This window comes from Phoxinus phoxinus (assembly GCF_949152265.1).
Source record: "Phoxinus phoxinus genome assembly, chromosome: 15".
NCBI classification, from domain to species: domain Eukaryota; kingdom Metazoa; phylum Chordata; class Actinopteri; order Cypriniformes; family Leuciscidae; genus Phoxinus; species Phoxinus phoxinus.
The window spans coordinates 573437-599203 of record NC_136890.1 but is presented as its reverse complement, the minus strand read 5'-3'; the positions used below and the strand labels follow the sequence as shown (position 1 = coordinate 599203).

The window sequence follows — 25767 nt, the reverse complement described above, 5'->3', positions numbered from 1 at the left end:
CAGACTGACCGACTCCATCACGCCACAGACTGACCGACTCCATCACGCCACAGACTGACCGACTCCATCACGCCACAGACTGACCGACTCCATCACGCCGCAGACTGACCGACTCCATCACGCCGCAGACTGACCGACTCCATCACGCCACAGACTGACCGACTCCACGCCGCAGACAGACCGACTCCATCACGCCACAGACTGACCGACTCCATCACGCCACAGACTGATCGACTCCATCACGCCACAGACTGACCGACTCCATCACGCCGCAGACTGACCGACTCCATCACGCCACAGACTGACCGACTCCATCACGCCGCAGACTGACCGACTCATCACGCCGCAGACAGACCGACTCCATCACGCCACAGACTGACCGACTCCATCACGCTGCAGACTGACCGACTCCATCACGCCACAGACTGACCGACTCCATCACGCCACAGACTGACCGACTCCATCACGCCACAGACTGACCGACTCCATCACGCCACAGACTGACCGACTCCATCACGCCACAGACTGACCGACTCCATCACGCCACAGACTGACCGACTCCATCACGCCGCAGACTGACCGACTCCATCACGCCACAGACTGACCGACTCCATCATTGCATTGCTGCAGTAATTCAGGCAACTCAGTATTGAGTGCTGGACATGCTCATACTTTTCATCTTCATACTTTTCAGTTGGCCAGCATTTCTAAAAATCCTGATTTTGTATTGGTCTTCAGTAATATTCTAATTTTCTGAGATACTGAATTTGGGATTTTCATTAGTTGTCAGTTATAATCATGAAAATTAAAAGAAATAAACATTTGAAATATATCAGTCTGTGTGTAATGAATGAATATAATATACAAGTTTCACTTTTTGAACGGAATTACTGAATTAAATCAACTTTTTCTTGATATTCTAATATGCACCAATGAGTTGATGAATGAACGCACTGAGGAGGACACGCCACGCCCACTGCGCGAGCGGTGACAGTGAGTGGGCGGGGCTTCAGTCGCAGTCCTTCAGTTCGCTGCAGGTCAGCTGTGTGTGTGTGTGTGTGTGTGTGTGTGTGTGTGGGGAGAGAGCACTGACTGCACGGTAAGCTGTTTTTTGTCTAGTTAAATGTAACTTTATGTTTCTAACTGTGCGAGCCTCGCTTACAGCGGTCTCGCGGGACTATCAGCGCAAAGTCTGATGGTTTAAAGGGGAAAGTTGCGCATCAACGCCTGTTGAGACTAATGTTTCCACACTCACGCGTGATCTCTCGTGTTTCGGGTGTTCTCAGGCTCTCACTAAACAACACTAAACAAACCATCGACAAAAAGCAGAACATTTATCAATAAAAACTGCAAGAGTGAATGCCTGGACTTGTCTTGTGAATCATTGATGACAGATTTCAACAAGGCAAACAATCCTACAGGAGTTAGAACAGGATCTGCCGAGGCTCGTCGAGTCCTGCACTAAACAAAGCCTGGGTTTGTTTGTTTGTTGTTTGTTTGTTGATTGTTTGTAGGCCTAAAAGTAGTGTTCTGAGGAATTTGAAGAATTGGTGCAATCTTATTCTTAAGGATTTTTAGGGTCAAACTGTAATAGAAGATCAAATGGGATCCGATCATGTCGCATACTGGTTTGACTGGTACTCCACAACATCAGAACAGTCACATTACTGTCCTTCACATTAAACCATTCAGAGTAAATCATTAACAGTCTACACGACATGCTTCAGTTCTAGTGTTGTGGTTCTCATTCTAATAAGTGTGCTTGCGTTAGCCTTGCCTAATCCTTCTTATAATAATCACTATATTATATCCAAGATAAGGGATTCTGCCGTTTTGAGCATCTACACATGAACACGGGAGCTGTGCATTATGTTGAACATTGCATTGGCAAATCAGAAACCACAACTATATGTTTCATAATTAATCAATATCACACGATCATGCTGTCGTGAATATTAGCACGCTGTGACTGGATCGTAAGTAAATGCAACTTCTGATATTCAGAACAACAACACGACTGTGTGAGTGTTATTACTTTTATACAACATTCAATGGAGTTAATATTAAGAAAGTGACATTTTAGAAACAACGGGTCTCATTCATTAATAATTGCGTGTATTTGTACGCACAGGAGAACTTCTCCCGAGAAACCTCCGCACATGAGTTTGTTCTTAACCTCGTTCTGATGTTAGTGAATGGGCGGTCACGTGACAGGGTTAATCATTTGCATAAAACTCGCTCAAACTTCGCCATATAAGGACTTCCGCTCATTCCTAAAGCCTTACTTACGTCACGCTCGTCAAACTCGCTGTTTTTAGACGCGCTGTCGGCCGATCGTCGAGTAAAGACACGTGTGCCGTTCTCACTGCATTTAAGTTCATAAGTGGACAGCATTGCTGAGTATTTTCTGCTTAAAACTGCAGTGAACCAAAGACAGTCTCAAAAACACGGTTTGAAATCGCTGGTGTTTCTGACGTCACACACTACCTTGTAAGCAATCAGATCAACGTGTGATCGTCAACCAGTGGATCTCTGAGTGAGTGAGTGAGTGAGTGAGTGGAGGCGGGACTCATTTGCATATTCATAGAACCGCGCATACTAAATGAGGCGAGGGTGTCGAGTTACATTCGAGATGTTTTATGGCAGTAAGTTGTTGTTGTTTTTCAAGAATTTTTAATAACTAATGATCGTTGCGACGGAAGTGAATAAATCAAAACTAACTTTAGCTGGAAAATATCTTTATTCAAGAACCGCTATAAAGCCAAAACAATCTACTTACATTATCCGTTGATCACTGTAAATCTACATTGTTAAAAGCGCTATATAAATGAAGACTTGACTTGATGGCAGCTTTTGGAGGAATCCGTTATAAGGAAGTATCATCAGCGGTAGACGGGTGTGTGACTGTAAACAGCGATGACGTATTCCGTGGGCAGAACGTGACAGTTCTGCAGAATAATATAAACTTGGATATTGATTTGACAAGTTACAGACTAGAAGAAATCAGTAGTCATGCAACTCCTATTTCGAGCGTATTTTAAAGGGCTCTTGACATGGATTTTTACAAATATTTTAATATGTTCCTTGAGGTTCACTTAAAATGTTGATCAAGTTTTTTTTTGATCACGCGTGTAATGTAGAGACTCTCTCTTACAAACATCTCCTCTAGGCTAATTTCAGAGCGTGTTAAAAACTTCCTTAGCTTTTAATAATGTAGTGTTGTATGTGTTTTTGGTTGTATATATTTGTTTGTTTTTGTTATTCTCATGGACAGCACTTTGGTAAACATTGTGGTTTTTGAAAGTGCTCTAGAAATAAAGTTGAGTTGATATACATGTGTTTTAATAAATCCTTGTCCTGTAATGATGAAAGGAAAGTGTGGGAACCCAACAGCGAGCACTAATGCACTCTATACTTACTTAAATTTAACAGCTGACAGATATTCAACATAATTAATCTGTGAGACAGTCTAACTGTGGTCAGAAGCAGTGAAATATCAACGGATTCGATGACTCTGAGTTCTTGTCATTTTTCTTATTTCCATTTTCTAAACTATAGCGAATAAACTGTGATAATGTGAGAAATGTTGAAGGTGTCTGAATAAATTTTGACTCTGGACCACAAAACCAGTCACATGGGTCAATTTTCTGAAATTGAGAGTTATACATCATCTGAAAGCTGAATAAATCATCTCTCCACTGATGTGTGGTTTGTTAGGATAGGACAATATTTGGTCGAGACACAACTATTGAAAATCTGGAATCTGAGGAGCAAAAAAATCTAAACATTGAGAAAATCTGCTTTAAAGTTGTGCATTTATGTTCACGATTGTGCTGCAAAAGTACATGTTTTATATATTTACAGTAGGACATTTACTGAATATCTTCATGGAACATGATCTTTACTTACCGGTAATATCTTAATGATTTTTGGCATAAAATAAAAATCTATAATTTTTAACACAGGGGTGTCCTGACTTATGTACCCTGTGTTTTAAGGAAGAACATTTATTTATTTACGATACATCATTAATTCACAAAGAAAAAATCATTAATTCGAAAATTGTTGTCCTTAAAGGTTGGAGTTTTCCTCATTTTTTTATTAAAGGAACACTCCACCGTTTTGTGAAATAGGGCTTATTCACCGTCTTTCCTACATTTAGATAGGTGGGCAAATGCATTTTTGTCTCAGTGCATGCATTGTTTTAGTTTGGCAGGGTCGCCGCTAGCTTAGCTTAGCATAATGAATGGAATCCTTTGTTGCCAGCTAGCATGTCCTGAGTAAAAGTGATTTAAAAAAAAACGAATTACTTCTTGTGGCCTGCGTATTCACAGCGAGTACAAATAGCGATGCAGATTAAGACTAGGCGATTTCCTAGGAAGATATTGACTTGGGACTATATTAGGGCGAAGCACAGGCGAAGCACTGCTACTTGGGCGCAGAGATATCACGCAGCACCTGAAATCCGTCAACATATCTACAATATATCTCAATATCTGCCTAGGAAATCGCCCTAGTCTTAATCTCCATCGCCATTTGTACTCATTGTGAATACGCAGGCCACAAGAAGTAATTAGTTTTTTTTTTTTTTATCTCTTTTACTCAGGACATGCTAGCTGGCAACAAAGGATTCCATTCTTTATGCTAAGCTAAGCTAAGCTAGCGGCGACCCTGCCAAACTAAAACAATGCATGCAATGAGACAAAAATGCATTTGCCCACCGCTCTAAATGTAGGAAAGACGGTGAATAAGCCCTATTTAAAAAAAATGGTGGAGTGTTCCTTTAAGGCAGGGGTGCCCAATCCTGCTCCTGGCGATCGACTGTCCTGCACAGTTCATCTCCAACCCTAATCAAACACACCTGAAGCAACCAATTAAGGTCTTCAGAGCACGTCAGGATCATAGACATGTATAAAGGCTAGATGGCTTACCGGCGCTGAGAGCCAATGGGACCCGACGACGTCACACGGCGGCCATCTTAGGACAGCACCGCTCGTCCAGTTATAACATTAAAGTCTATTGTGCATGTAGTGCTGAAATAACTATATTTTGCTCAATTTTCAACCGATTTTCAAACGGCTTGGTGTGTCATAAACGTCAGGGATGCAGCTATTTAACTGCATAGTTTGTGAAAAATTAATTTAAACATCGGCATCAGCACAAATCATAGCCACGTTAATAAGGTTTGTAATAAACCAAACCGTTTGTAAATCCGTCAAGAATTCAGCAAGTTACGAGCATTTGTCACTCAGCTTCCATCCACAGCAGCAGGGAGCAGCAGCGCAGTCTCCTGACCTAAGATGGCCGCCAAGTGACGACACAGCTGACTCCGCCTTGAGCCATCTAGCATTTATACATGTCTATGGTCAGGATCACTTGAAAATGAAAGGCAGGTGTGTTTGATTAGGGTTGGAGATGAACTGTGCTGGACAGTCGATCGCCAGGAGCAGGATTGGGCACCCCTGCTTTAAGACATTAAGATCAATTTCCAAAAGATAATTTTTTTATTCCTCTTTTTAGCCAACTTAATCATGGGTGTCTAAACTCATGCATAACACTGTATATATATACATACATAGATGTTTTTTAATAATCCTGTAATGACGAAAGGAAAGTGTTGGGAACCCAGCAGAAACCGCGTCCCCGTGTGTGTGTCTAACGCAGTGTCCTCTGCCTCTGCTCCTCAAGCCTGCAGATGAGCATCAGTGATCTGTGATCTCCGTCAGCATGTGGCGTTTCCCGTCGTCTACGCGGCTCTCGTCTCTTCACAGGAGCATCAGCGCCCCACTCGTCCCACACACATGTGCAGCGCTGAAACAAGCCCACGTCCCGCAGCACAGGCCCAGCAGCACGGCAGTGAAGAAGAGCAGCGGGTCCCACAGTTATGTGATCGTCGGAGCCGGATCTGCCGGCTGTGTCCTGGCCAACCGTCTGTCGGAGAACCCGGCGGAGTCGGTGCTGCTTCTGGAGGCCGGACCCAAAGACAAGCATCTGGGAAGCACTCGCCTGTCCTGGAAGATCCACATGCCCGCCGCTCTGACCTATAACCTCTGCGACGACCGGTACAACTGGTTCTACCACACGTTACCGCAGGCACACATGGAGGACAGGGTGATGTACTGGCCCCGGGGCCGGGTGTGGGGCGGGTCGTCCTCGCTCAATGCCATGGTGTACATCCGGGGCCACGCCGAGGACTACAACCGCTGGCAGACCCAGGGGGCCGAGGGCTGGGACTACGACCACTGTCTGCCGTACTTCCGGAAGGCTCAGACTCACGAGCTCGGGCCGGACCGGTACCGGGGAGGAGACGGCCCGCTGCACGTGACCCGAGGGAAGACCGATCACCCCCTACACCACGCGTTCATCTCAGCGGGCCAGCAGGCCGGATACCCCTACACCGCGGACATGAACGGGTTCCAGCAGGAGGGAGTGGGCTGGATGGACATGACCGTACACAGAGGTAAACGTCAGGACCGGGGGAATTAGTTCACCCTAAAATGTAAAAAACTAAAATGTCATTTACTTTCATGTCGTTCCAAACCTATAATCTTCTAAACGAAAATGAAATCTGAGCAATTTCTGTCCCTCCATTGAAAATTTGTTCAAAACGTTAATAAAGTAAATAAATCTAAATTAATCAAGCTGTTTAATCCAAGTCTTCTGAAAACACACGATTATTTGAAATTAGGGATGCACCGATATGAACATTTTGGCCGATACCGATAACCGATCATTTTGTGTATTTGAAGGCCAATAACCGATATATTGGCCGATCAATCTAAATCCAAATTTGTATATAAGGAGTGGGCTGGATGGACATGACCGTACACAGAGGTAAACGTCAGGACCGGGGGAATTAGTTCACCCAAAAATGTAAAAAACTAAAATGTAATTTACTCACCCTCACGTCGCTCCAAACCTTCTAAAACCCAAAGGCTTTCGTTCATCATCAAAACATCTGAGCGATTCTGTCCCTCCATCGAAAGTTTGTTAATGAAGTAAATAAATCCAAATGAATCGAGCTGTTTAATCCAAGTCTTCTGAACAGACACGATTGCTTTATATTAGGGATATGAACATTTTGGCTGATACCGATAATGTTTATGTTTGAAAGCCGATAACCGATATATTGGCAGATGAATCTAAATCCAAATTTTGATATCATTTTTGAGAGTCTGAATACAAAAAAGCCTCGTCCCAAGCACACACTTTTAATGTTCTCATTATAGTGTTATGTAGCCGATATGACAGACTTGCGCTGCACTTTACGGTATTATCCTTTGTTGAAGTGATTCCAATCATATTTCAAGCCGTTCAGAAGCATCATGTTGAACAGTGCGCATCTGAAGAGTCTCAGCTGGAGGAAATAACACGTTATTTATCGGCTTTAATATTTCAGCCAAATTTTCCTATCGGGCCGATAACGATAACATTAAGAATGATCATATATCGTCCGACACCGATATGGTGGATTATATCGTGCATCCGTACTTTATATAATTTAGTTTGGGGTTTTATTCACATATAAACACTGATCAGATCACCTACATATAGTGTATAACACTCAAATAAGCATTTGCCAGAAGAAGAACGAAAGTCTGGTCACTTATAGGGATGAGCGAAAGGTGACATTTTATTTCTTGATAATGATATTCATCACAATAGCTATTTTTTCACAAACAAGACAAATACAACAGAACAAAGATGCAAATTAAATAAAAAAAATGCAGGTATTGTTGGTTTATTTAACATGTGATAAGAAACACTACAGAAATTGAATAATCAAATGTAAAAATAAAACACTTCATAGTCTTCACTGTATGAATTTATTATAAATTGATTCTTATTAAAGATACAAAAGTCATGCAGTCAGGAGCAGAGAGCGGTCTTTTATTGTTGGATTCACATTAATTACAGGTTTATTAGGCTGCTATCACTTTAAATCTTAATGCACGGATCCAATATACAGATACATCCGGTTTTCATCCAGCTGTTTACGTTCACTTTAGACCTACCAGACACTGACACATGACCTGACACATGACCTGACACATGACCTGACACATGACCTGACACATGACCTGACACATGACCTGACACATGACCTGACACATGACCTGACACATGACCCGACACATGACCCGACACATGACCCGACACATGACCCGACACATGACCTGACACATGACCTGACACATGACCCGACACATGACCCGACACATGACCCGGCACATGACCCGACACATGACCCGACACATGACCCGACACATGACCCGACACATGACCCGACACATGACCCGACACATGACCCGACACATGACCCGACACATGACCTGACACATGACCTGACACATGACCTGACACATGACCCGACACATGACCCGGCACATGACCCGACACATGACCCGACACATGACCCGGCACATGACCCGACACATGACCCGACACATGATCTGACACATGACCTGACACATGACCCGACACATGACCCGACACATGACCCGGCACATGACCCGACACATGATCTGACACATGACCTGACACATGACCTGACACATGACCTGACACATGACCTGACACATGATCTGACACATGATCTGAGGAATAATTCATGTCTGCAGCAGTTTAACCCGTTTAATGTATGATTCGCCAATCATTATTACATGTTCGGGTCTTTTTAACTACCGCAATAGTATAAAACTCTCCTGATATTTAATAACAATTACAAAAGAACAAAAACATTTTTTTTACTTTTTGGAACTTGGAAGAGTTGAATATCACGTTATCATCATGTATCAGACATCGCAACCTTGATCGCCAGAATGAATTATTCTTGCGTAGAAAAAAATATACTCACACTATTACATTCCTCGGGTCACTAGCGACCCTATACACTTTGTACAAAAAATTAATTACAAAACATTTTTTTTGTAATATTGGTTATAGTGAATAAATTGAGCAATACTAAGAAGGTTAATGTTTAACTGTAAACTTGAATGATGATGAGGGTAGTGAATGACATCCCGGGTCAATAATAATAATAATAATTCATTACATTTATATAGCGCTTTTCTGGACACTCAAAGCGCTTTACATAGAAGGGGGAATCTCCTCAACCACCACCAGTGTGCAGCTCCACCTGATGATGCGACGGCAGCCATACTGCGCCAGAACGCCCACCACACACCAGCTTACTGGTGGAGAGGAGACAGTGATGAAGCCAATCAGTATATATATAGGAGGATGATGAGGAGGCCATGATGGACAGAGGCCACTGGGCAAATTTGGCCAGGATTACACCCCTACTCTTTCGAAAGACATCCTGGGATTTTTAATGACCACAGAGAGTCAGGAATAGAAAGAAAACCCACTCCATCAATACCCAGATTGTGTTCGGTGCAAACTTCACAATTCTCGATGTTGTATCCCAGTGCCGAATTTCCCTTTTATTATGTTTTTTTTTTTCCCAGCACCAACTGGGCCAGCAGTAACTGATCCTGCGTCCAGTCGGGCTTTCTTTTCCGTTTTGGCGAGTTCATAATCCACCGTCATTCAACTATTACATTACTTCAATAGGAGCAACATTTTCTTGCTTTAACTAGTCTATTTAGGCCAATAGGATGTCAATTAACCAAGCAAGTGTTAATGCAAGTGTCGTTTTTCATTATTAGGCAAGTGGCGGTTTTCATTAGGGTATTAGGCTACCTTGATTTAATTTAATTTAATTGACAACTTTTCTCTCTCTCTGCCTTTTTAGAATCACACTTCACTGGGGCCTGCACAAACATGTCATTATATATGCATTTCGATGACATTATTATTATTATTTTGTGTAGGACACAGACATATTTAGATGTCGTAATTCCATGATTTGGTGCGTCTCATGTTCCGCATGATGGCCCTGTCATCTAACAACCAATCACCGTGATCATTGCGAGGAAGCTCGTGCATGATAATTGACGTCATCCATAGCAACGAAGACTCACTCTTAGTTTAGGAGTTGTCATTTTTCCTTACTAAGAGTAGGTCTGAAAGGCGTTGTGAATAACTTTTAAGAGAACACTCCTAGCTAAAATCTTTTAGTGCGATTTAGGAGTACTCCTAGTGGTAAGATAAAATTCTTTGTGAATACGGCCCCAGGACAATATCCACGGATGGATATCTAACTGCCGCAATAGTATAAAACTCTCCTGATATTTAATAACAATTACAAAAGAAAAAAAAAGTTACTTTTTGGAACTTGGAAGAGTTGAACATCACGTTATCATCATGTATCAGACATCACAACCTTGATCGGCAGAATTAATTATTGGTCCGCGGAAAAAAAAATCACTTACACTATTACATTCCTCGGGTCACTAGCGACCCTATACACTTTGTACAAAAAATTAATTACAAAACATTTTTTTTGTCATTTTTTTTTTGTAATATTGGTTATAGTGAATAAATTGAGCAATACTAAGAAGGTTAATGTTTAACTGTAAACTTGAATGAGGATGAGGGTAGTGAATAACATCCGCTATGAGTTTAAGGGTTAATACTTGGCATGAGTACGAGCGCTAATTCTGTGCGAGTCTGATGAAGCTCCTCTGTGTCTCGCGCAGGTAAGCGATGGAGCACAGCTAGCGCTTATCTCCGGCCCGCGCTGACCAGACCCAACCTGAGCACGGAGGTGCACTGTATGGTGACCCGAGTGCTGTTCGACGGGACCCGCGCGCGAGGGGTCGAGTTCCAGCAGGACGGACACACCAAACAGGTACAAAACACCTCATCTTCTCCCACCGCACTGATGTTTAGGACACACTCGGTTCCTCGCTGGCTTCAGTCTGTGTGTCGCTTAGAGCCGGGTGAACAATACAGATTTCTTGATTTAAAAAAAAAATCGATTCTCATTTTACGAACCCGTATCGATTCTTAAGTCCCAATAATCGATGTTATAGTCTGTGCGGTTTTCAGTTGAGTCAGTGAGTCAGTGAGTCAGTGAGTCAGTGAGTCAGTGAGTCAGTGAGTCCGTGAGTCCGTGAGTCCGTGAGTCCGTGAGTCCGTGAGTCAGTGAGTCAGTGAGTCAGTGAGTCAGTGAGTCAGTGAGTCCGTGAGTCAGTGAGTCAGTGAGTCAGTGAGTCCGTGAGTCCGTGAGTCAGTGAGTCCGTGAGTCCGTGAGTCCGTGAGTCAGTGAGTCAGTGAGTCAGTGAGTCCGTGAGTCAGTGAGTCAGTGAGTCAGTGAGTCAGTGAGTCCGTGAGTCAGTGAGTCCGTGAGTCCAGAGCAGCTGTAATCAGATCAGTCCGATTCATCAATGACTCGTTCAGTGCGATTTGTGAATCAATTCATGTTCATTGGAAAGAATCGACTCCTTCATGAATCAGACATCGCTGTCGCGTCTCGGCTTGGGTATTAGGCGACAATTTCTTCAGTTCAAAATAACAAGGAGCAATACGTTTCAATTAAGTGTAGTTGAGTAAAAAGTATGATATTATGCTTTGTAATGTAGTGATGTAAAAGTTCCCCAAAAGAAAAACACTCAGATAACGTATAGATATCTGAGAAATGTCCACCACTGGTATCCTGGCTGTGAACGCAGCATTTTCCAGGATAGTTCAGTTCACTTTCAGCACCTGAAGAATCAGAGTCTTCTCAGAACTTCAGCAGATGTTGTTTAATCTGTGATCGGATTAATCTGATCAACCTACATACGGTAACTCTGTGGTTTGTGTCTGCGCTCTGAGTGACAGGGACAGGTGTTGACGTCGGCTCCTCTTCCTGTGGCTTATCTTCACTCTCGCTCATGTCTTCTGGTGTTATATATGAAGAAGTGAAGAAGTGAGTGGTTAGTGGAGGCGTGAGCGGCAACCTTCCTGTCTCTCTCTTGAATCCAACACTGAAGAGTGACTTACACTGCAGTTCATCGACTGGCCACCAGAGACCGGCTGCAGAAGAGACTCAAGCCTGTAGGATTGAAAATAATCCAAGATATTTGAAATGAACAAAGACATTAGGAGTCCCTAAAGGCACAGAGGGGCTGATAGTGATCGAGGTGTGTGTACTTCAGGGGTCCTGTAGTACGGTGGGGAAGTTCAGCTAATCGCTTCAGAAACGCTACGGTGATCGCGGACACTACGCACACGTGTTTTCCATCTGTGGCTGAGGCGTCTCTCGTGTTTGCTCCAGGTGTTTGCTGATAAGGAGGTCATTCTCAGCGGCGGAGCCATTAACTCTCCACAGCTCCTCCTGCTGTCTGGAGTGGGAGACGCAGATGAGCTCCGCAAACACGACATTCCGGTGACGCAGCATCTCCCAGGTGACCTCATGTCCTCCTTTATGTCCTCCGAGGTCTGTGCTGGCTTTGACGGGAGTTTCTGGCCATGACGTCGACTGATGTTGGGGTTTCAGAAGAGTTCATGGTCGTGTGTGTGTGTGTGTGTGTCCAGGTGTGGGCTGTAATCTGCAGGACCATCTGGAGCTGTACGTGCAGCACCGCTGTACTCAGCCCATCACTCTCTACAGCGCGCAGAAGCCCCTCCACATGCTGAAGATCGGCCTGGAGTGGCTGCTCAAGTTCACAGGTATATCTGGACGTCCCGTATCTGTGTCACATCACCCTGACTAAAGAGACATTAGTATTACCATAACACAGTCTCATTCTCATTACTGAGATTACATGATGTGTTTAGTTTATATACGGTGTATTTAATAACCATGTACTCAGATTTAAATAAATGCACGTATAGTGTTCATCTCAAACTGGTGCCTTAATGTGACTTACATTATTAGCAATAAGACTAAACAGTTAAAACAATAAGATAAAACAATAAAAAATCGACCTGGAAAAGTCATGTTAGATCAAATATTATGACTCCATGGGCATTTCTATAATGAATATATATTTTACTCCTGTAAATCACAAACAATCACTGGGCCTTGTTGTAGGCAACGGCAGTCAGGACGGTTGAAAACCACTGGTGTGGTTAGCCTAACCCTAACCACTAATTCATGTTTTTCCATCGTTCTTATAATATAAAAACACCTGCATTTTTGTAATTCCATCTCTAATTACACAGTTTAGCCAGCCTTACACCAGCAAACCTGTCCTAACCTTACCCGTATCCTCCCTTAATAGCAATTACAACACAACATCAACACAATAAGCACACTGTGTACAATGACAATGACAATTTATTTGTATAGCACTATTAAAAACAACAGCTGTTGACCAATGTGCTTTCCACATAGACTCACAAATCACATATAATAAGAAACTTTATATAAAAAAAAACATGTAAGCATATACTAAAAATACAGTTTAATCAAAAGCTTTTGAAAATAAAAATGTTATAAGTTTAGATTTATAAACTAGTAAGAGATGGAGCCTGTCTTAAGCTAATTGGGAGAGTATTCCAAAGTCTTGGATCAGCGCCGCAGAACGCTCGATCTCCTCCGCGCTCCAGCCGTGATGTTGGGCTGGACAGAAGAGCGTAGAGACCTTCAGACTTTTGTTCCATTAATAATTCTACTAGATACGTTGTGCTAATCCATTTAAAGATTTATAAACTAAAAGTAATACTTTAAATTCTACTCTGTAACACACTGGTAACCAGTGCAATGATCTTAGACTCGGGGTGATATGCTCTCTCTTTGCTTTTTTTTCGCACAGAAAACGGGCCGTAGCATTTTGGACAAATTGTAAACGAGTACATTACTATTATTAGGGGCCAAGCCCGTAGGGCAAGGCACCTATTGTATCCGTTAGTTTTCTTATTATTATTCTTCCTCCTCTGTAAGTCTATGGCAGCCCTATGAACCGTACATAGGAAAATGATGAAATTTGGCACAGTTATAGATATGACCATGAATAGTAATTGGACCAATTTTTGAGACTCTAAGTCAAACTCTATAGCGCCACCACCAGTTCAAAAATTGAACATTTAAATAGTTATAACTTTTGAACCCTTTGATCTAGGAAAATTAATCTTAGTACACCTGAATCCACTCATTATGGTGATTGCAATCAATATCGTACATTAAGACTCCGCCCATTACAGTAGTAGCCATTTTGAAAAGTACAGTATTAAGTTTTTTTGCTACTACTCATTCAAACTTTGTTCAATTCTTACGAAAATTGGCTCACATGATATTTGGACTGAACCGCACAGAAATGACTGAACAGATTTTTTTTAATTCATCTTTGATCAAAAGTTATGCTGTTGCAAACTTAACAAACTCGACCCAATATTGGTTCAGAAGCTCTATCTCGGCCAAAGTTTGATCAATCGAAAGGAAAATTGGTACGCTTCATCGGAACCATGATCTCAGGGTCCATGCCAAATTCGAGAACAGCGCCACCTACAGGTCATGAGATATGAAAAATTGATATTTTGGCCAATAACTTTTGTACAGTTTGTCAGAAAATCATGAATGTGGTATCTATGGATTCCTTGGGTCATGCCGAATCCGAGGATGCCAATTTTGTCAGGATGGGAGGTACCACGTGTCCGCCATTTAGAATTTTGACATAATTTGCAATCATTTTTAAACTATTTGACATATCTTCACAAAATTTAGTATGGATCATCGACACAATGTCCTGAAGGTACATGAGAACAATGAACACAGCGCCACCTAGTGTTCCAGAGATATAAGGTATTTTTCAAAAACGCTTATAACTTTTGAAAACATTGTTCAAATTTGTATTGATTTATGTCATTATGTTCCTCGGCTTATGCCAATTCCGACGATATCTCATTTGTCATTTTCCAATAATGTGACTATCCGCCATTTTGGAACAAATGAAAAACAGTTTTTTCACTACTTCTCCTTCAAATCTTGCTAAATTTTGTCCAAAATTTGATCAGATGTTCTTTGGACTGAGACGCACAGAAATGACTGAATAGATTTTTTATATTTGCTACCGTTCCCGAGATATTCATCTTCGAAGTTGACCTAGCCTGTGTTTGTTGCCTTATGCTAGTTAGCTTAGCATAATAATTGGTTAGCATGCTAACCAGATGCCATTCTTTCTAATGTGGCTCTTCAGCTATCAGGATAACCATTAGCTTCATTAGCATTAAGCTAGCTTAGCATGCTAATCTCGTTAACATGATTTTGTGTGCTTATTCTTACACTGAAGCCTATCCTCTGCAGCTTTGAAAGTTACGTCCTCTGAGTGGCGCAATTTGATAAACCACGTGTCTCGAATCCCAAACCATTCTGGTCGTGGGTTCGAATCCCGTGTGACACATGCAAGAGATACTGTGGCCAGAAGTGGTGCAAAAGTTGCTTCTATTCAAGATATTGTGTCTTTCTGACAACTTCAATATAACATGCAGTACATCTTTATACAAATTCTTAATTTTTAGTTGATACTCACTTGAACTGTTGAATTTTGCCAGCTGTGTAAATGCATGATTGCCAAGAAGCACAACAAGATGAGGGACAGGCACCTGACCCATAGATAGTGGGTTCAAGTCCGTGTGGGACAACTTTCAAAATGTGTATGAATAATTCCTTTATTATCCAGATAAGAGCAATACTAATCTTTTGTAGGATTGGAAATAAGTGTTTTTTTTCTTCATTCTGTGTTCGTTCTCATCAGAACGTCTGTTCATTTTGATTTCATCCTATCTGTACTTCTGAAGATATCTGTTCTTCATGTACATTCTATTTCTGCTCTTTTTGCCCTTCTGGCTCTGCATTGCGCTGCAGCCCATTTCTTTCTTACTCTTGGATTGGAAATAAGTGTTTTTTCCTCTTCATTCTGTGTTTGTTCTCATCAGAACTTCTGTTCATTTTTCATTTCATCCTATCTGTACTTCTGAAGATATCTGTTCTTCATGTATATTCTATTTCTGCTCTTTTATCTCTTCTGGCTCTGCATTGCGCTACAGCCCTTTCTGGGCTTGGCCCCGTGTTGCTGCTTGCAGCTATATTTTTATTTAACATTCAGTTTTAATCAAAATGATTATTCAACCCCCATTGCAAATCAGGTTTATGTGCAAAATGTACTGACTTTCAGCGGTTTGCAATGAACAAACCAAACACAAGTCATTGGAATAGCTCAACACAACAGACGTTTCAAGCGGTTTCCCCAAATTCAACTGAAAATGCAACTTTTAATGACTTCTGCCGTCTCAGAATCCCCCTCCCCCTGATAGACTCCCTCACAGCTGCACACATCTGCAGAACAGGCGTCGCCTCGCTAATCAAGGGCTCATTAGTGTCTCCAGGTGTGCTCGAGCTGAACACATGACATCTCTGACCTGGAGAGGTGTGTGTGACTGCATGTTAGAAATATGGCTACGGCAAAAGAATGGTCCAAAAAGTTGAGAAGATATCATCTCTCTTCACGAACAAGGAACAGGATCCAGAAAGATAGTGAAGACACTACATGTTCCTGAAGACACCGCTGGAAGCATAGTTCACCAGCTCAACGTTAAAGGATCAGTTGCACTCCCTGCACGGGCAGAAGGAGGAAGATGTCAGCGGCTGAGACTCTGCAGAAGGCCGGAGCGTCGCCCAATTTCGCTCCGCTCACACCACGAGTCCAACACGATCTCATGAAAGTGCGTATCTATGCTATTTCTTGTACTATTTATACGGCAAAAATGGTCATATGCACGCAAAAACTATTTTTGCCGTATAAATGGCACGAGAAATAACATTCGTGGTATAGATGCGCACTTTCATGAGATCTGGCTGTCGAGTCTGAAGCGTGCTCAGTCAAGCCTGACCCAGAATCAGCGCATGAGTCTGAAGCCGCAGACATTGCCCAAACTTGTGTTCTCGAAGGCGAACTCAAAAGAACGATAGTGTGAGCTAGCAGGAACCGCAAGTGCTCGGAGTTCATTTAAAGTTTGTCATTTCACTGTTTTTACTCAATATAGTGAAGTTTCCGCTATATAAATTATTTAAATGCAGTGTAAAGTTGAATTGTGTAGTAAGAACTATCATTGTTTTAGTGGACTCGATTAAAATAAGTTCAGAGTACTCATAACTATTGTTTTTATAAACTTAATTGAATTGAGGTAATCAGTTTCCTCAAATGAAATGAGTTAGCTTAACTTGTTGGGTTTTACAGTGTAGATAAGTTCTTCTATGATAACAATTCTTTCTTTCTTTTTCACAACATAAGCCAATTTAAATTGTAATCCTCGGCGCAAAAGTTCAGTTATAAGAATTTTGTCCTAATAGTTAATTTACTTTTAAAACTTTGATGTAGGCCTATAGCCTGTATATTTTTATTTATGAAGGCTAATTAGGCCCATTGATTCGTTTAATTTTACAGCAGTTTTTTTGTACAATTGATATAAGCCAATGAACATTTTAATCATGTGCGCTGCGCAAAACTTCAGATATCAAAATGTTGGCGTAATAGTTCATTTACTTTTAAAACCTTTATGTATATTTTTTTTATATCATTTTTATTTATATTATTAGGCCCATTTATTTGTTTAATTTTACAGCAGCAATTTTACAGAATGTAATTTTACATTCGTTTAATTTTACAGCATTGTACATTTTGTGTACAATGGATATAAGCCAGTTAAAATTTTATTCGTGTGCGTTGCACAAAAGCTCAGTTATCAAAATTCAGGCCCAATAGTTAATTTTACTTTTATATATATTTTATATATTTTTTTGTTTATATAATTTTTATTTATATTATTAGGCCCACTTATTAGTATAATTTTACAGGATTTTTTTTTTTGTAGGCTGAGAATCTCGTCTTCAGCGGCTCGTAACCGCAGAAGCCTCGTCCACTGAGAGCTCAAGACGCTTGCCATGAAGGGGTGAATACTTCTGAGACGGCAGAAGTCATTAGAAGTTGCATTTTCAGTTGAATTTGAGGAAACCACTTGAAACATTAGTTGTGTTGAGCTATTTCAATGACTTGTGTTTGATTTGTTCATTGCAAACCGCTGAAAGTCTGTACATTTAGCCAATTTATCTGATTTGCAATGGGGTTAAATCATTTTGATTAAAGCGGCACTCGGTAACTCTAGCCAACGCTTTGCTGGTTTTCTCAACGAGCTCCCCTACAGCTGCGGTGCGTATATTTTTCACATCACTGTCGTAAAGTCACTTGCGGCGCGCCGGCGCACTCCTCCCCCTTTCTAGCGCTGCTCATGTGCTTTTGTTATGGTCGGAGCCGGTGTGTTGAACAAATGAGTCCCAGACGCACCAACTTTATCGTGTGGAGCTATGTCTACCGAGGTGGGTAATACATCATACACAGTATCATAAAGCAGTTCGTGTTTCTCGTTCGTTCTCGCTCGTTCTCGCTTCTCACGAGACTTCCTATTTTCAACTTACCGGGACGTTAGTCCCAATGTTGCAAGGCTGGTTTTCCGCCTGGGAACGCTGGGGGGAGCGGGGAAAGTAACCATTCTCACCAGAACAGATTATTTAACCATCCAAATGATTTCTAAACGGATTTATTAAGTTGAAAATGTTACCAAGTGCACCTTTAAAACTAAGTATGTAGTAGTTAAAGACGCCTCTTGTAAAGTTTGACCCATCCATGTATAAATAAACGTGGTTTTAACTATAGATTGTCATGGGTTCAATTCCCAGGCATGAACTGATAAAATGCAACGCAAGTCACTTTACAAACATCTGCCAAAACCCCAGGAGGATCTAATGCAATCACCAGTCCTGATTTCCTCTGTGACCTCAGCATGTTTTCATGAGATGCACTCAAATATTTATATATTGTTGAATATGTTCAGTTCTAATGGAAGCATCCAATAATTCAGCCAAAAATGAATATTTCCTGATTGTGTACTCACCCCATGGCCATACAAGATATATATACACGACTTTCTTTCTTCAGCCGAAGAGAAATGAAGGTTTTGGAGGAAAACATTCTCCATCTAATGAGAGTGAATGGAGCTCAACAGAGCATTTTTGATGGTCCAAAATCCATAGTTAGGCAGCTTTAAAGAATTACATCAAAGATGATCTACTGTGAACTACAAGTGCTCATGGTCCGGCTCTGTGAGGAGCGTTCACAAGACGGTTGGGCATTACATCACTTGCATTAGATGGCGTTTCTCTTGGACTGAGGAGAGAAAGTCTCATGGGTCTGGGATGGCCTTGGGTGAGTACACGATCAGGAAAGTGTGTCGCTGTTGTCTGACCGCTGTGTGTTTGCTGTAGGTTACGGTGCTACGGCTCATCTGGAGAGCGGTGGATTCATCCGCAGTCGTCCCGGCGTTCCTCATCCGGACATCCAGTTCCACTTCCTTCCGTCTCAGGTCATCGACCACGGACGCGTCAGTTCCCAGATCGAGGCCTTCCAGGTCTGAGTAGTGAGGACTACACACTTCTGTCTGTGTTACTCGAGCCGAAAGAGAGATGGGTGTTCACTCAACGACTGTGTCTTTGTGTAGCGGGTGTAGCCTAGCATTCACATTCTGGAGAACAGACTGTTCGTACACACACACACACACACAACAGCGCATTATGAATCATGTCAACAGCAGGATTATTAGTGAGTCACTCCCTCACAATGCCGGTGGTTTCCAGTCGAGCAGCTTTATTTCTTTATTTCCACAGCAGATGCTTTTCTTTCACCGTGATCAACTATGAAGAGCGCTCTACAGAAGACATCAGTGCAGTCAATAATGTTACTAAGCGTCTTCTAAACCCAGACTACACAAGCCACAGGCGGAGGGCAGAGTAAATCATGCAGACGACTCGCTGTCACATGAACTCGATCGCCTTGCAATGAGTGTGTGTGGGATAGTGTTCACTTTGTCAGCTACTTGTCTTAGTCCAAGTATAGTAACACTTTAGTTTAGGGTCCAGTTCTCACTATGAACTATTGCTTATTATCATGCATATTACTGGGAGATTGGCTGTTTATTAGTACTTATAAATCACATATTAATGCTTTATTCTGCATGATCATATTCTACATCCTTAATCCTAAACTTAACAACTGCCTTACTGACTATTGATAAGCAGAAATTACGAGTTTATTGAGTTTCTTAATGTATTGCATATATAATTATATATTTGTGACGCTGGTCCACAGACCCAGTCTGGAGCCGCACGGGTATATCTGTGGCAATAGCAACTATACCAAAAAATTATCAAAATTATCCATTTTTCTTTTATGGCAAAAATCATTAGGATATTAAGTAAAGATCGGCAGGATTGGGTTGAGGGTTAGTTTAGTTGCGTGTAATTTGAGGCAAAAGTCGTAGTTAATAGTTAGTGAATAGTTAGAATTGGACCATACTCTAAAGTGTGACCCTTAGTCCTGGGTGTAAAATGTACTTTTTTGTTTTTAGCATATTTTGTCAACCTTGTCCTGTTTTTGCTTAGTCAATGACAACTTAATCATATTTGAATAATGGTTAAATTGATAATCCCGATTATTTTGCTCAAAATTATAATACATAGAAATAAATTTTCCTATTTCATCAGAATTATTGCACTTTCACATATAAACACAAATCAAGAGAACGTTGAATCATACGCACGGTTTATTCTTCCTCATCTACTCCTGAAATATTACAGGCGATTTATCATATACTGTTAAAACAAGAAACCTTTCTCAGAAATGAAGACAGTGAAATTCCTTAGAATTCAATAATTCCAGTTGTCTTGTATTAAAGAACAGCACAATCGCTGTATCGTCACACAGAGTTAAGAGCATTTACTCCGCAAACACAAGCGCAGAGATAGTGGAGACTCGTGTGTGTTTATCAGTTCAGCACCGGAGGTTTGATCGGTGGAAAACACACTGCACGTTCTGTAGGGTTTAACAGAAGAGCTCTGATTGGGGGATTTAACTTCGTGACATTTATCGTTATCGTTTAATGACCTCATCGCCTCGTCTCAGGTCGTCAACAGACATCTTCCGTCATAGATTTCGTTTAGGAAATGAACAGTAATGTGTGAACACCTGCAGCTGAGGAAGTGATGTCGTCTCCCTCCATCATTCTAATGCTGTGTGTGTGTGTGTGTGTGTGTGTGTGTGTGTGTGTGTGTGTGCGTGCGTGTGTGTGTGCGTGTGTGTGTGTGTGTGCAGGTTCACGTTGGACCCATGAGGAGCTCGAGTGTCGGGTGGCTCAAGCTGAAGAGTAAAGACCCGAAGGCTCACCCGATCATCCAGCCGAACTACCTCTCCACCGGTGCGTTCACTCCCGCACAGCCACATCGAGTCGGCCCAGACCCGGTCCACATCCGGTCGGCCCAGACCCGGTCCACATCCGGTCGGCCCAGACCCGGTCCACATCCGGTCCACATCCGGTCCACACCCGGTTCACACCCGGCCCAGACCCGGTCCACATCCGGTCGGCCCAGACCCGGTCCACATCCGGTCCACATCCGGTCCACACCCGGTTCACACCCGGCCCAGACCCGGTCCACATCCGGGCCGCGTGGAATCCCTGTGTACCGGATCTGAGCCGCTCTATGTTATGGTCCGGGCTCTCATTCGCTTGATTCGCACAGAATATTATCATTCTTCATCCCCTAGTAGAGAAAAAGGTTCTGAAATATTGATCATTCCCAAGTTACGCAGAACTAGAGGTGAAACCGTCATGTCACGATTCGGTATATATCACAATACGATATTATTGCGATAATCCAAGACATATGGGAAAAGGTTTATTAAAAGTGTACTATTGATTAAAATGTTAAATTTGGTTTTGTATCAATTTACAATTGATTCTAAAGGCAGCAGCCAGAGTACTAATGAAATTAAACAGGAGAGAACATATTACACCGGTTTAATGGAATTACATTGGTCACCAGTTCATCAAAGGATCGATTTTAAGTTTCTTTTATTGGTTTATAAAACTCAGCACAATCTGTCTCCTTTATAAATCTCAGACTGTCTGTCAAGATATGTTCCTAATCGTGGATTAAGATCCTCTGATGCTAATCTTCTGGCACACAGTTCCTCATACACGATCAGCTGGCGCTGCTTTAGGCCCTGTTTACACGAGAACGCTCGCGGGGGAAACGCCAAAAAGTGAAACCTTAAAATCTTAAAAACGCTCCACCGCCGCGTTCCCGTCTAAAGGGTAAAAACGGTAAAAACGCAAAAGTCTGCTAGACAGTGAAGGCGCCGCGGACACGTTTACGTCACAGGCATGCGCCAGTACAGAAAAATAACAAACCATTATCAAACTAAAATATAGCATTAATTTCATTGACAAAAAAAATTAATTGAGTGACAGCGAAGAGCACCGAGGGTTAAAGCAGCGGCTTTACCGTATTAAATATGACAAACTGTGTCAGCGTCTCTTTCACTGTCAGTGCTCCACATCGCCACCTAGCCGTCTGGAGTGCACACTACATCCAATCTCACACACTGTTGCGTCACCATATGCATGCAGATTTCCCCTCATAACGCTCGTCTAAACGCAGAATGAAACGTGATAACGCAACGCCACTTTTGCGTTTTCTCTTCAGATCGTTTCCGTGTAAACAGCCTTAGACACTATGCTCCAGAAATGTGGAATTCTTTACCAAATGAAGTGAAAGAGGGTACTAGTATTCATATTTTTAAAAGGGTAGGTTAAGGCATATATTTTTAAAGCTGCTTATCAGTACAACCGTATTATGTGAAGATTATGTGAAGTCTGTTATTAATCGTGCTTGCTTTTGCAAGCAACAGTATTGTTATTGCTCATACTTATTCTTCTTCTTCCACTTTTTTTTCGGCGCGCTACTCCTCCTGCAGTTTTTGTCACAGACCCATGAATGAGGTGTCAAAACGTGCGGCCTATTTAGGAGAGGTGTGCTATGACTTTTATAAGCGATCGGGGGTACGGTGTTCGCCCCAGGGGCGAAATAGCAGCCAAAAAAAACGCATAGACTTACATTGCCAAAAACTTGTAACGCCTCAGAGCGAGGATTTCGTAGAAATGTGAAATTTACCACATTTGAAGAGGCTGGCAGGCTCTGTAAGAATATACCTCACAATGGGGTAAAAGTTGCACCCCTGGGAGGCAGGAGCGGCCCAAAGTTGCCCAATTGACTTACTATGGTGTAGGACGGCCCATGAAATGTTTAATTTAATTGTATTATTTTATTTTTGTATTGCGATATATTGTTATTCCCCTACAAATCAGCAAATACTAATAAAGGTTGTCCGTCCCACAGACGCTGACGTGCTGGAGTTCAGAGAAAGCGTTAAGCTGACGAGGGAAATCTTCGCTCAGGAAGCCTTCGATGCGTTCCGGGGCCCCGAGGTTCTGCCGGGCCCTGAGGTCCAGTCGGACGCTGAGATCGACGCGTTCGTGCGGCGTAAAGCGGACAGCGCGTATCACCCGTCCTGCACCTGTAAGATGGGCGGCCCGGGGGACAAGGGGGCGGTGGTGGGGCCGGACCTGCGGGTGCACGGGGTCCAGGGCCTTCGGGTGGTGGACGCCTCCGTCATGCCCAGCATGCTCAGCGGGAACCTCAACGCCCCCACCATCATGATCGCGGAGAAGGCGGCGGACGCCATTAAAGGCCTTCCCTCGCTTCACGACCCGGGGGTTCCCGTGTACCAGCCCGCCAGTCTCCACGCGCAGAGATGATGTCATCAGACCAATCACATCCACGCGCAGAGATGACGTCATCAGACCTTCAGACCAATCACATCCACACGCAGAGATGATGTCATCAGACCATCAGTCCAATCACATCCACGCACAGAGATGATGTCATCAGACCATCAGACCAATCACATCCACGCGCAGAGATGATGTCATCAGACCAATCACATCCACACGCAGAGATGACGTCATCAGACCTTCAGACCAATCACATCCACACGCAGAGATGATGTCATCAGACCATCAGTCCAATCACATCCACGCACAGAGATGATGTCATCAGACCATCAGTCCAATCACATCCACGCACAGAGATGATGTCATCAGACCATCAGACCAATCACATCCACACACAGAGATGACGTCATCAGACCATCAGACCAATCACATCAACGCGCAGAGATGATGTCATCAGACCAATCACATCCACGCGCAGAGATGACGCCATCAGACCTTCAGACCAATCACATCCACGCGCAGAGATGACGCCATCAGACCAATCACATCCACGCGCAGAGATGATGTCATCAGACCATCAGTCCAATCACATCCACGCACAGAGATGATGTCATCAGACCATCAGACCAATCACATCCACACACAGAGATGACGTCCTCAGACCAATCACATCCACACGCAGAGATGATGTCATCAGTCCAATCACATCCACGCACAGAGATGATGTCATCAGACCATCAGACCAATCACATCCACGCACAGAGATGATGTCATCAGACCAATCACATCCACGCGCAGCGATGATGTCATCAGACCATCAGACCAATCACATCCACACGCAGAGATGATGTCATCAGACCAATCACATCCACACACAGAGATGACGTCATCAGACCATCAGACCAATCACATCCACACACAGGGATGACGTCATCCTACCATCAGACCAATCACATCCACGCGCAGAGATGATGTCATCAGATCAATCACATCCACACGCAGAGATGACGTCATCAGACCATCAGACCAATCACATCCACGCACAGAGATGATGTCTTTAGACCATCAGACCAATCACATCCACGCGCAGAGATGATGTCATCAGACCAATCACATCCACACAGAGATAATTATTGATTTCTCACTATTCTCAAAGTTGAGTCTTTTTAGCTCCTCTTTCCTGTGAAACATTAGAGCACATAGGGTAACGGTTTACAATAATGCACAACACTAAATCAATGAACAACACTAATGTTAACTAAAGCCTGTACAATAATTATTTTATTGTATATAATATTTTTTTAATATTACAGTGCAGCTTAATGCTCCTGAAATGGGTTTAATGATCAGTAGCTGTTCACTCAAGCTGAATTATGACCCGATGTGATCTTGATCTTAATGACAATCATGTATTTCCACATCATCATCATGACAGAATTATGACGAGTGAATAAAACACTAACGATAGGAATCGAGCATCTGTGCGAATAACTCAGAAGAGAGACTTTTACACTTCTTTTCTTTATACTGTATCAGGGGTTTGAAACACTTTTTAAAATTAGATTAAAATAGAATAAGAAAAAAATATAATAAAACACTGGTTAAAAGATTGGAAATGCATGTAAAATCACTACAATAAATGGTCTTTTAAATCAAAAATAATAAAATGATTAAATTATAAGTCTCCTGAGTATTGATTTGAATAATTAACCCTTGGAATAACCCTTGCTTCTTCTTCATTTCACTAATGGAGTCGTACGGAATATAGTGCTATTCTATAATACTTGTATGATGCATTTGTTTTGTTTATATCATGAAGGAACGACATGAGAGAGTAAATGATGACCATGGCTTATTTTACAAGCTCGGTCAAACAATTCATTATATAGTTTACAAGTTTGCGAATATTTTCTATAAAAAGGGACAAGAAATGAACACGATACATATGTGTCTTTGTGGCTGAATAACTTGTCGCGAAGGAAATAATTGATCTAAGATAATGTTCCAAAATAACTGTCACCTCAGAAAACACAAGCTGGGGGCTAGAATATACAGCCCCCTATAGAATATACAGCCCCCTATAGAGTATACAGCCCCCTATAGAATATACAGCCCCCTATAGAGTATACAGCCCCCTATAGAGTATACAGCCCCCTATAGAATATACAGCCCCCTATAGAGTATACAGCCCCCTATAGAATATACAGCCCCCTATAGAGTATACAGCCCCCTATAGAATATACAGCCCCCTATAGA

The 25767-nt window shown here is 42.2% G+C and overlaps 1 protein-coding gene across 2 annotated transcripts; it reads left to right on the top strand.

Moving 5' to 3' along the window:
- The first annotated feature begins 1018 nt into the window (after positions 1-1018).
- Positions 1019-25192, top strand: chdh (choline dehydrogenase). 2 transcript variants are annotated; one of them, XR_013800382.1, is made up of 9 exons: positions 1019-1099; positions 5689-6460; positions 10605-10756; positions 12167-12296; positions 12427-12561; positions 19151-19293; positions 21033-21135; positions 23117-23996; positions 24085-25192. XR_013800382.1 is itself a non-coding variant. In XM_079636705.1 (8 exons), exons 2-8 carry the CDS (start codon positions 5728-5730, stop codon positions 23533-23535), a joined length of 1815 nt encoding a protein of 604 aa, XP_079492831.1. In that variant the 5' UTR covers positions 1026-1099; positions 5689-5727; the 3' UTR covers positions 23536-25192. The 2 variants fall into 2 exon arrangements, 1 of the variants encoding a protein (XP_079492831.1); XM_079636705.1 differs by having other exon boundaries at positions 1026-1099; positions 23117-25192.
- Positions 25193-25767: the final 575 nt, after the last annotated feature.

Coding starts and splice junctions, on each gene's coding strand:
- chdh (XM_079636705.1), top strand. CDS start 5,728: ATGTGGCGTTTCCCGTCGTCTACGCGGCTCTCGTCTCTTCACAGGAGC. Junction 6,461..10,604: donor GGACATGACCGTACACAGAG/GTAAACGTCAGG, acceptor TGTCTCGCGCAG/GTAAGCGATGGAGCACAGCT. Junction 12,562..19,150: donor GTGGCTGCTCAAGTTCACAG/GTATATCTGGAC, acceptor TGTTTGCTGTAG/GTTACGGTGCTACGGCTCAT.